Source organism: Lissotriton helveticus, chromosome 3_2 (assembly GCF_964261635.1).
Source record: "Lissotriton helveticus chromosome 3_2, aLisHel1.1, whole genome shotgun sequence".
Taxonomy (NCBI): Eukaryota; Metazoa; Chordata; class Amphibia; order Caudata; family Salamandridae; genus Lissotriton; species Lissotriton helveticus.
Window position 1 is genome coordinate 359,804,786 of NC_136062.1, and position 13,702 is coordinate 359,818,487.

At 47.3% G+C, this 13,702-nt stretch overlaps 1 protein-coding gene across 1 annotated transcript in view; it reads right to left on the reverse strand.

Annotated features, from left to right (window-relative positions):
• ZDHHC13 (zDHHC palmitoyltransferase 13) overlaps window positions 1–13,702 on the reverse strand; it is a 265,540-nt gene that overhangs the window by 87,063 nt on the left and 164,775 nt on the right. Inside the window, exons 9-10 of the mRNA XM_078684239.1 lie at window positions 10,086–10,219; window positions 1,040–1,140 (exon numbers count right to left, since the gene is read on the reverse strand). Coding sequence (XP_078540365.1) covers window positions 1,040–1,140; window positions 10,086–10,219 — 235 coding nt within the window. The remainder of the gene's footprint in view (window positions 1–1,039; window positions 1,141–10,085; window positions 10,220–13,702) is intronic.

Consider the following 13,702-nt stretch of genomic DNA (forward strand, 5'->3'; position numbering starts at 1 on the left):
TCCGAGCCACTCCCCTCTATGACAATTTACTCTGCTCTGTGCCACTCTACTCCGCTCAACACCTTATATGCCACTCCACTCTACACCACTCCATGACACTATTTCGCTACACTCTACAACACTCTAAACTACTCTGACACTATATTCTACACCACTCAACCATACGGCCACTCTCCTCCCTTCACAACAATGTACACTACTTCATGACACTCCACTCCTTTCCTCTCCAAGCCACTCAACTCTGCAGTAAGCAATTCTGCGCCACTCCATAACACACCACATACCCCACTAGTGTTTATGCATGTTGAACAGCAGCCACTCTAGTGTACAACATTGCTAAAACATTCTGGCAAAGCCAATAGCTCTTGCATAGGTGAGACCTATTGGTTCTGCCAAGACTTGTTTCTTTGAGCAGCACCGGAGCCTCAAAGTACTGGTGCGGATTAAAAAAACATAATGGTTTCAGTTAGAGAAGTCATCAGGTACACTGTCTACTCTCTCTAGCCTGCCAACATGATTCCCTATTAGTCCCTACTTTGGCAAGACTGCTTTTGATTTATTTGCTAGCGAACACTGAGGAATTCTACTAAAATTCAGAGGAGAGTAGTGCAGGGTTATAATACAAAAAATATCTTAATTTCTAGCATTGCTTTAGGGGCTATTACAACATGATACCCTCCCATTTGTCATACATTGGAATGCACGGGGTATCGTGAATACTGACGCTAAATCACATGTGATCATGATTCCACAACGGAACCATGGATTCATCAAGCCTTAGAGTGCAATTGTTGAAATACTGTGATCTAAAGGCTCATATCTGCCAACTATCACTGAAGCAAACAATGCTCAACCATCAATATATGGAACTATACAACATATCCAGTTTCATTTTTCAGTCAAACATTTCTCCAGTAGCTTCTCTACCTGTAATATAATACAGGCATTATCTACCAACATAGCTTTTATTGCAAACATGTTTATTCATTCAATGTCTGTCCTGTTCCTCAGGGGTACGTTTGGCAATGTAAAAGGATATCCGGTAGGAACAAAATAAACCAGGTCATGAAGATCCAGAAAATGGAACTGACAAAAAACGCTGGTGGCAAATGTTGTTGGCTCTTGTAGCCCAAAAAGCGTCTAGAAGAAAAGCAGATTTAAATTAAAATGTTTTACCAGGATCTGTGGCTAATTGTAGGAAGCATGTTACTTATTTATAACCGTAAGTTTGCAGCTTTTTTCACCTGACACACATAGCGTTTGCTCAGAAACTGCATCATCCATGCAGTCATACCAACCACAGGTACTTCTTTAATGCCTTGCCACATTTAGAGCGGTCACCCACAATACCACACCACAACAACTACAGATTTTATTTTTACCATATCACACTGTGTGAGGTAAAATGTGTATACAAGTATGTGAATGAATATGCTACTTACCAGTATGCATCTGTTCTTGGCATGTAGGGCTGCTAACATTCATATCTATTGCATAGATCGCCGCCTAGTGTTAGGTCCGGATGATTGCACATTGTTGTCCTGGAAGAGTCTTCGAAGTATCACGAGATAGGTGGCTCCTCCCCTGGACTGCAGTGCGCATGGGCATCGACTCCATCCCCAGATTGTTTTTAGCCATTGTGGCAGAGATGGAGTGAAATAGTGTAACTGATGTCCATGCTAATGAATGAATGCAAGAAATAATCTGCAGCCGCTACGGGCACCGGGGAGGAGGGTGGGCGATATGAATGTTAGCAGCCCTACATGCCAAGAACAGATGCATACTGGTAAGTAGCATATTCAGTTCGAGGCATGTGGGCTGCTAAATTCATATCTATTGCATAGAATACATAGCAGTCCCTCCATTAACGGCGGCCGCCCGTGCCAGCTGCAGAAGTCTGAAAAAGAGTTTTGAGAACAGCATGTCCTACAGCTGCCTGCTGCTTGGAATGCACATCTACACAGTAATGTTTGGTAAACGTGTGTGGTGTTGACCACGTGGCTGCTCTGAAAATGTCTTCCAAAGGAATGTTTCCAAGGAAAGCCATGGAGGCTCCCAACTTGCGTGTGGAGTGTGCTCTGGGGGGGGACCGTTAAAGTGCGTTTAGCTTTCTGATAACAAATCTGAATACATTTAACGATCCACCTGGCTATTCCTGCCTTGGAAATTGCGTTGCCTTTGTGCTGGGCTGAGAAGGCAACAAAAAGTTGCTGTGTCTTTCTAAATTGTTGTGTTCTGTCAATGTAGTACATCAATGCCCTTTTGACGTCCAGCGTATGGAGCATTCTTTCTGCTACTGTTTCCGGTTTTGGAAAGAATGCGGGCAGTTCAATTGTCTGATTGACATGAAAGTGTGACACCACCTTTGGAAGGAACTTGGGGTTAGTGCGGAGCACAACCCTGTTTGAGTGAATTTTTATAAATGGCTCTTGTATTGTGAGCGCTTGCAGCTCACTAACACGTCTGAGAGATGTAATAGCAATGAGGAAAGCCACTTTCCATGTTAAGAACTGAATCTCATATGAATGTAGAGGCTCAAAAGGTGGGCCCATCAGCCTAGTGAGAACCACATTGAGATTCCACATAGGAGCTGGTGGGTTCTGGGAGGAATGACTCGTTTCAGACCTTCCAGGAAGGCTTTAATGGCAGGCACCCTGAAAACAGAGAGATGCTGCCTGTTCTGGAGGTAAGCCGCTATGGCGGATAAGTGTATCCGAATGGAAGCGTACGCTAGATTGCACTTGTAAAGATGTAACAAATAACAGATGATGTTAGGAATGGATGCATCTAGCGGGTTTATGTGATGTCCTGTACAGTAAATGACAAACCGCTTCCATTTCGCAGCATAGCAAGCTCTGGTAGTGGGCTTCCTGGCCTCCCTGATGATGTCCATGCATTCCGGAGGCAGGTTAAGGTAGCCAAACTCTAAGACTTCAGGAGCCAGATCGCCAGATTGAGCTGGTGCGGATCCGGATGCTGAATGTCGCCATGGTTCTGCGTCAAGAGCCTGGGTGTGAGACGCAACCTTTGATTCGGTACCACGGAGAGTTCTAGAAACGTGGTGTACCACGGTTGGCGTGCCCACGTTGGAGCAACCAGGATGAGCGTCAGCGAGTGTTTCCTTAGCTTTCTTGCCACCAGCGGAATGAGAGGTGCTGGGGGAAAAGCGTACGCAAATCTGCCTGACCAGTTCATCCATATCGCATTGCCCTGCGATTGTGGGTGAGGGAACCTGGCGGCAAAGCTTTGGCATTTTGCGTTTTCCCTTGTGGCAAACAGGTCGATCTCTGGATGACCCCACTGCTGGAAGTACGGGTGGAGTACTGATGGATGTATCTCCCACTCGTGCATTTGATGGCTGTACCTGCTGAGCAGATCCGCCATCTGATTGTCCTCGCCCGGAAGGTGTTCCGCCATGAGGAAGATGTTCCTCTGAATGGCCCACTTCCACATGCTCTGAGCCAGATGAGACAGCTGTGGAGAGTGCGTACCCCCCTGCTTCTGGATGTAGTACATGGCTGTCATGTTGTCCGTCCGGATCAACACGACTGTGTTGCACAGATGTACTTTGAAGGATTTGAGTGCCATGAAGATTGCCATCAGCTCTAGATAGTTGATGTGCATCTTCCTTTGCTGTGTCGTCCATAGGCCCTGCACCGTGTAGTGGAGCACATGAGCTCCCCATCCCTGGAGAGATGCGTCCGTTGTCAGGATGATCTGTGGCACAGGCTCTTGGAACGGTCGGCCCTTGCAAAGGTTGTGTGGATTCCACCAATGCAGAGAGGTGTACGCCCGACCGGTCACCAACACTAGGTCCTTTAACTGTCCTTGAGCCTGTGTCCACTGATTCGCCAAGCATTCTTGGAGCGGACGCATATGCAATCTCGCGTGCGGGACTATGAAGATGCAGGAGGCCATCATGCCTATCAACTGCATGAACATTCTCGCTGGGAGTGAGTGTTGCGGTCTGAACCTCTGGATGAGCGACTGGATGTTGTCGATTCTCGCTGGGTTCGGCTGAGCTGTAGCAGTCAGAGTATTTATCGTCGCGCCTAGATACTACCGCACATGGCCTGGCTGAAGGTGCGACTTTGGATAGTTTAAGGAAAACCCCAGACTGTGAAGGAGGTGAATGGTGTGGGACATGTGTGCGGCGCACTGCTGTGCCGACTTGGCTTGAACGAGCCAGTCGTCCAGGTAAGGGTAGACATGTATGGATTGTCTCCTGAGGTGCGCTGCCACGGTCGCCAGACACTTTGTGAACACCCTGGGGGCAGTGGTCACTCCGAAGGGTAGGACCTTGAACTGGTAATGCCTGTTTTGTATGGTGAACCTGAGGTACTTTCTGTGGGATGGGTGGAGTGGTATGTGGAAATAAGCATCCTTGAGGTCCAAGGTTGCGAGGAAGTCTCCCTGGTTTAACAATGGAAGAACCTGCTGTAGTGTTAACATGTGAAAGTGTTCTGAGAGTATGTACAGGTTGAGGGGGCGTAGGTCTAGAATGGGCCTGAGCGAGCCGTCCTTCTTTGGGATTAAGAAGTACAGGGAATAAACCCCTGTGCCTTCTTCCTCCACCGGCACGAGCTCTATTGCGCCTTTTTGCAGCATCGCAAGGACTTCTTGCTGCAATAAGTGCAAGTGCTCTGCTGACATAGGACGTTGTCTTGGGGGTATGTTGGGTGGAGTGGACGTCAACTCTAGACAATATCCGAACTGGATAAGTTTCCTTACCCACCTGTCTGTGGTGATGGACTCCCAAACTGGCAGGAACTGCTGGAGTCTCCCCCCGACGGGTGTTAGATGGTCGGGGGGCAGTGACAGAGAGTCACTGTTTGTTGGCAGCAGAGGAACGGGAACTGTTGTTGCCTCTGCCTCTGCCCTTGGCGCTGTTTCCTCTGTAACCTCCTCTACCCTGTTTGGGGTAGGAGGACTGTGCGCCTCCTCTATTGAATTGCGTCTGCTGTGCCAAGTGTCCTCTGGTAACACCTCGTGAACCTGAGCGACGAAAAGTGTTCCCTCCGAATTGCTGAGATTGAAGCGCACCCATGGATTTAGCTGTCTCAGTATCTTTTTTGATCTTCGAGGGTGGTGTCAACCTCCGGGCCAAACAGTCGGTCTGGGTTAACAGGCTGGTTGAGTATGGTTGTCTGGATCTCTGGCTTGAACCCTGAGATGCGGAGCCATGCTTGAAGCCTCAACCTCACACTAGTGTTGATCGCTCGTGCTGCAGTATCTGCAACATCGAGCGCACATTTGATTGCAGCGTTGGAAATGAGCTTGCCCTCCTGTATTAGCATCTCAGCTCCTTCTTTAAACTTGTCTGGAAGGTGTTGTAATAGCTGCTCTAAAGTGTCATAGTGTGCCCTATCATATCTAGCCAACAGGCCTTGTGTGTTAGCTATGCGCCAGATGTTGGCTGCTTGAGCTGCCACCCTTTTCCCCGATGCCTCCAGCACTTTTGACTCCTTGTCTGGGGGAGGAGCTTCACCCGTGGTCTGTGAATTCGCCCTCTTGCGGGCACTGGAGACCACCAAAGAGTCCAGAGGCAACTGGCCCCGTATATAAGTTGGGTCTCCAGGTGCCGGTCTGTATTTCTTTTCTATCCAGGGGTTCACCACCCTTGCCCTTGTGGGTTCTTTGAAAATGTCTGTGGCATGCTTGAGAACCCCTTTGAGCATAGGAAGTGTCTTCACAGTCTTTTCTGATGCAGAGAAAGTGTCAAACAAAAAGTCAACTTCCACAGGGTCGGCATGCAGTTCCACCTTATGGTTTGTAGCCGCCCTTTCAATTAAGGCATTAAATGCTGCAGAGTCTTCTGTTGGAGAAGTTTTTACACCAAAAACCTGTGGGTCATGTACCACTTGTTGGTCACCCTGGTCCCCAGAGTCCACCCATGAGTCCTGCTGCTCATCAGGGTCAGTATTGTCTGGAAAGTTATACTCTTCATCCTGTTCACCCTCATCTCCCTCTGAGCAAGTGGGTGAAGGTGTTGGACTCCTCCTAGGTCTTTGAGGGATGGGTTCAACGAGTTCTGGTGTTTCTGGCGCTGGCCTCTTCTTCTTTAGAGGTATGACAAACGACTCCACAGGCTTGGAAGTAATTTTCCTCTTGTGGAGCGTTAATATTCCCGTGTCGGCGTCGATATAATGTTCCGACTGCTCTTCTAGTGAAGGTTGTCGATCGAAACGTCCACGTTCTTGCGTTTTCCCCGACCCTTCTGTGTCCTGTGGCACCGATCGGGGTGCAAAGGCCTTCGGCGCCACCTTCGGCGGTAGAGTATAAAGTATCGGCGTCGAAGCCTTCTTCGGTGGGGCTATCGACTGTGGTACCGAGGGCGTTTTCGGCTCCGACGTCAACCCCTTTTCCCGTATCCGCTTAAGGGAGTCTGCTACCTGCTTCGTAAAAGAAGCGGATGGTTTTGTCGATCCGACCGATGACCTTGGTCCACCCACAGGGGAAGATCCGACCGTCGACTCTCCCTTGACAACTGCACTCCGGCCCCCTGCTACCGGTGTAGGCGTCGACGCCGCAGGCTTCGGATCGACAGCTTTTTCTTTTATTGTCGGGGCTCCAGACTTTGGCTCGGTGCCCTTCGCGGACTTCGATTCGACTGCCCGTTTGCCTGTTGGTGCGGCAGTCGTGGCCGAAGGCGTTTCGACAGTCTTCCTCGACTTCGACTCGACCACTTTGCTAGACACTTGCTCGACGACCTTCTTCGAGCTTGGCTCCTTGACCCCTTTCGGTACCTTAGCTTGTTCGACAGCCTTCTTCGGCTTCGAAGTCTCCGAGGACGACGGCGCCGATGGTGTCGCAGACGTCTTCGGTTTCGATGGTGTGTCGGCCATCTTTGTTGTTTTCGATTCCGATGTTTTTAGTTTTGGTTTCGATTTAGGTAATGGAGGCTCCGCTAGTATGTCCGAGCTATCTTCCACGGCCCCATAAGCTTCCTCGTCGTCCCCTACCTCTTCGACGTATTCGTCTAGGTCTTGGCCCTCGACAGGTTCCCCGTAGTCGGCCTCGACCTCCGCCGATGTAGGTGAGATCTGCAGGTGAAGCTCTTGCTCGTCTGCTTCGGGGTCTACGAAGATGTCGACTGGCGCCGGTGCCGATCGCTGGGCCTCGAGGCGCGCCACGCGCCGAAGCTTGAGCGTCTTCTTCGACCTGAACTTCGAACAGGCCATACAGTTGGCCTCGTTGTGGTCCGGCGACAGGCACTTGTTGCATACAGGATGCACATCGATGTGTGGGTACTTCGCACCGCACACGGGGCAGTACTTGAACGGACTTCGTTCCATCGCAGGGTCGTCGGGGTCTTGCTGCGTCGACAGCGCCTCGATGACCGAAGAGTCACCCGACTCCTCAGATATCCGACTCGAAGAGTTGGAGTACACACGAGACCGAACGCGAACAATACCGACGAAGTAAAGAAGGCCTTTTGGCCTTAAAGAAATTGTTTTATCGATTCCGAACAGGAGACGTCGAAATCATATCCGAACCCAATGGCGGAAAAAAACAATCTGGGGATGGAGTCGATGCCCATGCGCACTGTAGTCCAGGGGAGGAGCCACCTATCTCGTGATACTTCGAAGACTCTTCCAGGACACCAATGTGCAATCATCCGGACCCAACACTAGGCGGCGATCCATGCAATAGATATGAATTTAGCAGCCCACATGCCTCGAACCAGAATGAACACTTTTATTACCTCACAAGGGAGACGAGGTACTAAATCAATAATAGATGCAAGTTGCAAAGGTATTGTAAAGTTCATTAATATTTAAATCTATTATATTTTTTACATGTAATTCATAGATGTTATGACAATTCTTTACTCCAACATTGAGGGAGTGACGTTAGAATTGTAGAAGCCTGATATATTATGATTTTTTTGCATGTTCATTTATACCATTACCTACTGCCTTGGAGTGTTGCTCATACAATAACAATTTGTGAAAAAGAATAGATGGTATTAAATGTACAGTTTTGCAAATATGTAAAAACATGCTGCTAAATAAAGTAGGAGACTGGTTATAAGGGCCTAGCTTGACAGACTTGCATTAATTGACCAAAAAAATAAAAGTCACAGAAATATGTTTTGATCATCATAAGAATGCAGGAATAGGAAGCGGATACCGATCTTATCTGGTCAGCCATTGTGAAATTACTATCCAGAATGATCCCAAGGTTTTTGTCAGAGGAATTGGGGTATGTGGGGAGACGGAGTCAGTGACCACCAGCTGATGTGCCAAAAGGTAGTGGTGTTACCAAAGAGCATCACTTGTACTCACACATAAGTTGGCCACATCCAACGTACAGGTACTGAATCTATTACAGTGGAGACTGTGTAGTTGAAGATGGACACAATACCTTGCGTATCATCTATATAGGAGGTGAACTTGAGACCTTGTTTCCTAATGAGGCTACAGAGAGGGGCTATGTAAACATTAAACATTGTGGCTTATGGAGGAGCTCTGGAGAACACCGCAGATGAGATCGGAAGGTTCGGACAGGTAAGGCGATAGAAAGATGAACAGAGATCTTACGTATGGAAAAGGGGGAACCAGGTTAGGGAATCCAGACAGACGTTGCTCTCAAAGATAACGGAGGATAGAATGGTGACTGTATTGAATATCATGGACAGATCAAGAAGAATCAGGACTCCCTGATCTAGAGTACGACTGATGTCATCGGTTGCAGCAATCAGATCAGTCTTGGTGCTGGGGGCAGCTCTGAAGCCAGACTGGGACGGGTTCAGAATGGAGCTTTCTTCATTAAAGGAGGACAATGGAGCGTTGCCTGCTTTTTCGAAGACTTTAGCAGGGAAAGGAATGAGGGATACCAACCTGCAATACTGAGGACTAAAGTTGAGCTTTTCAATTAGTCGAATTACATTAGCATGTTTTTGTAGGCAGGGGACTTCAGCCGAAACAAGTAGCTGTATTATAAAGAGTGGAGACGGGTGGCCCCCCAGTGTCAGGTCTGAGTGAAAAGTTCATCTGTGGTAATGGATAATCAGGCCCTCTAGATTTGGTGAAGTTTAGCAATTTGATTATCATCTTGCATGTGATAGAAGTAAACTTGGAAAGAAAGCAACTACTGGTAGAACAGAAAGGGAAGTTGGTCCGGGGTGGGGGGATGCTAAAGTACAAAGTTGGCTGACAGAGTTAATCGGGGTCGAGACGATGGCAGCAGTGCAGGCAGAGCTGAGAGAACTCTTTAACAATGTCAAAGAGCTCCCGAGAGGAGTTGGAGATTTGGTCAATGTGATCCATGAGGTGGAGATGACTGGCCAGCCTGATCTGCCTGTGTAGTTGCTGAGGGAGGCAATAGAAGTTGCCCTGTCACGATTGAGTCTTCAGGTGAGTTCCAGCTCTACACCAGTGCTTCAAGCTCTAGAAGGTCATTAGAATATCAACTTGCAGAAAGATGTCAGCCTAAACAACTGCAGTCTTTTACAACAGTGACATATCAACCTACACAAACGCAAGCACCTCCTCAAGAGCATCCAAGAAATGAGAGACCACAGAAGAGGGAATCTGAGCAAGGTACCAATTAATGTCACACTTTCAACAAATACCCATATGTTCTTAAGCTTGTGACTGTAGTGCATCTTTCCCTTAGTGACCACATCAATGGTTACCTGATCCAGTGGTGGTGAGAAAGCCCTCACCTACCCTGCGGTGGACAGGGTTCTCCAGTTATAGCAATGAGATGGGTCTGGCCTGTATGTAATGACGTTGTAATTTCATAGGAAGAACATTAAGAGACTGAAATTCCAGCTAATGCACCATAAAACACCTCAATAAATTTAAATCCTAACACACTACATTTCGGAAAGAAGTGGAATTTCAAATACTTATTTACAATTCACTGAACTTTTATAGTCTCACAAATTCGTTATAGAAAAAAACTCAGAACAAAGGTAAACAGTAGAAAGTGGATGAGGTGATCTTATTATGGTACTGCTATCATGCTTATTTTACCAAGATGTTCCCAATGTAACCTGGAATTCCTAGTCATAGAGTTATCCCTATTAGTGTAATAGATTGTGCATAAAAAAATTCAACACCGGTAAACCAACAAACCTGGCCAGGAACTGGGTTGAAATAGCTAAAGCAGTGAAAAGACCTCCTTTCAAAAGCCAGGAATCTGAGTCCATGTCCAAAATGAATCCAACAGACCACATCACGAAAAGGGAGATGAGCAACAGCAGGAACAGCTACGAAACACAAATTGTATTATTCAGTACACTACATGCTTTAATTTTAGATGATGATGTAGCAGAGTTCAAACATCAGTACGCTGATCATAAACAACATGCTATTCTTGAACAGCAAAATAAGTACTTGGAATTGCTTCACCTGGACTAACACATTCTTATAATACTTTCATCTGGGATTCCTGAGTGTCCAAAGTCTATGTTTCATATTATGCACATTTTCATAATTATTAAAAGTATTGAATTCAGATTAAATATTTAGTTTTTGGTTGGCAGATAACTGAGCAAACCAGAATCCTTCGTAAAAAATGAAAGCTCCTATTCGTTGAATGAGACTGCTGCAGATCTATTTGAATAGTTTTGGGTTAAGTCCCACAAGAGTAAGAAGTCAAAGCGTTCTTTGACTTCTCCACGCCGGTCCAAGTTGCAGACGAGGCAGGAGAACAACATTGCTCGAGGCCTTGTTCCTCTACAGAGCCTGTGCCTGGGTTCGCTCCATGCCTCTCAGTTTCCTGGAGTCGGAGCGACCCCAGCCCAACTCAAGAAGTTCTATGAGGTCATGCACCTCTAATTTGTGCTGTTTGATCCTTCTGAACTTGGGGAACTCTTTGCATCTTACAAGCCTTCCTGTTGGGATTATTCCTGAATCCTGCTGTGAAATCGCCTGACGAGGACCTCTAAGATCTGGGTCCCAGCCCTCCCGCCTCCCGCCGCCCGACTCCTTTCTTTCCTGGGGTTTGGCCGCCGAGCGGAGTGCGGTCGAAGGGCCAAGAAGACTACAAGTCCCAGCACCCCTAGCGGCACATGCCGCGACATTTGCGCGCCAGGAGGCGCTCAAAAACAGCGTCACCCCGGTCGAGGGGGGGAACTCTTAGCATCTTACAAGCCTTCCTGTTGGGATTATTCCTGAATCCTGCTGTGAAATCGCCTGACGAGGACCTCTAAGATCTGGGTCCCAGCCTTCCCGCCTCCCGCCGCCCGACTCCTTTCTTTCCTGGGGTTTGGCCGCCGAGCGGAGTGCGGTCGAAGGGCCAAGAAGACTACAAGTCCCAGCACCCCTAGCGGCACACGCCGCGACATTTGCGCGCCAGGAGGCGCTCAAAAACGGCGTCGCCCCCGTCTCGCGGGACGCCGGGCGAAGCCCGGGCCAAGGGCGGGCCCGTTGTTGCCCGTTAGTGCCCGGTAGAGACCGGACCGGGCCACCCCCCTTATTGCCAATTCTTCCATCTTACAGCACACAGGGTTATTTTTATTTTTTTTCCATTTTTTTTTTTCATATGTCCACCATGCCTGGTAGAACCAGAAGTAAAACCAAAACTGCCCTGGCTGTAGCTCAAATCACTGGACCGATAGACCAATTTATCTCACGGACCAATGAGGCAATTGATCATAGTATTTCTCTTCTGGAACGTAGAGTGTCTCTGGACCTCATGAAAGCAAAACGCTCGTCCTTGGGTCTTTTAGCAACTGCAGTATCCCCCATCCAGCAAACCCTACCTACCTCTTCCCTTCCCTTACCTGTGACTGTTGCTGATATTAATACAGTCCCATGTACAGTTGATTTATCAGTAACTCAATCAGAGTCCGAATCATTATTATCAGATGACCTAGAGGTCACCCCGGATCTAGAAGCCTGCCAAACACTCGAAAGACTAGAATCAACTATAGATAAACATCTTCGAGGAGTAAGGGAAGGAGCTATTCCCAAAACAAGGTAACATGAATCCATCTGATAATACAGTAGCTCCTATCATCCCTATGGGACATGAGAGGGAATCCGGGAGGGATCGATCCAAACAGTCAACACAACCCGCACAATTAATGACAATTACTTCAACAGAAAACTATTTCTTATTTCCTCCTATCTTTATTGAGGATACAGATAACCCCTGCAAAATATGTAAAACTACATCGCAAATACTAACCTCAATTAAAGACCTTCTTTCTCAGCAGCTGAAACCTATACAAATTAGCATAAGGAACCTGGAAGCTCAATTAGCAATCCTATCACGTACATATCCCAGCACAAAAAATCCACATTTAGCTAAGCAAGGGACAGGAAACGTTATTCACCCCCCAAAAGTATCTCACCAACCACAATCAGCTATAGCAATAAAACAACCTGTCCCGATTATCCCACCCTCTAAAAAACCAAAACATAGTGTTCCAACACAAAAATTGCAAGATTCAATGCCTAGTGTACAAAAGCCCAAAATCACTATGGAGTTGTCCCAACACACGCCCAGCATAGGTCCGGTAAAAACAGGAAAAACTGGGAAAACAGCAGGCAATGTAACCATAAACCATACTATAAATAAATCGATACCTACACCCTCCAAATCAACGGTTACACCCCAGCTGATATCCAAAAAGACACCAAGAGTTAGGCGCCCAGTGCACCTCCCACCAGAGGCTACCCCATATACAATCATTCTTACAGGCGTACCTGAACTAACGGAAGGTATGACTGAAACTGCCTGGTCACTCAAGAACAAGGTCATGCAGTGGCTAAGTATAAACAGACCACTAGAACCATACCACTCTGGAGGGATCTCCACAGTCCGTAGAATAATATGGGTAGGTGGAGAACCTAAGTCGATCCACGGAGACTGCATTATAGTAACTTGCAGAGATCCATCTACTGTGGACCACATTTGTTCATGGCCCTCACTGGAGAAAAAAGGTGGAATAGATGCCCAACACCTTTCTTTCTTCTATCCACCATTGAATACACATCAATATATTTCCTCCTTGAACTGGCAGCACCCCCAAGAAGATCAGTGGAAACAGGTGGGATATAGCTATGGTCACGGAAATAGAAACAGAACTAGAGAATGGCACAAGCAGCCTTGGCAAAGTAGACCCTATCATCCACTGGAGGGCTGGCAGGGTTTTCCAACAAGAAACCGTTATGACTGCCTAGAGATGGTGGATTGACCGTCAAGGCCCCAAAAAATTAAGAGCAAGAACGTCCACATCATGCTTTCTCCACTAAACCCTAGATCCCAGCCATGCCCACTTAAACCCGGAAGTCAATTAAAACAAACTTCGCCTATTAACATAAAAACTCCAAGCCCGGGACTATTGTAGATACCTGCCACACCATTACTAACGAAGCGATGACCAGAGTTTCGGTTATCCTTATGGATAGTATAGATCTAAATTCTCACCAGTCAACTGATTTGAGAGACACTATTAACTCTCCTTTGATTTCGACAGAGTTTTCCTAGTGAACCCCCCGTCTCACACGTATCCCTTGATCCCAATAAATTGAACCTTTCCATAATGTATTGGAATGTCGCAGGACTGTCTTCCAAAATAACGCTAGAATCATGGTCTAAAACAGTAAGGGAACACCAGGTACTCTGTTTTCAGGAAACATGGTCTATTATTCCAAAACACTTAACGGGATACAAAACCTTTTTCACCCCAGCAGTGCAGGGAGCCTTGGGCAGGCCTAAGGGGGGTCTTGTGATTTATGTC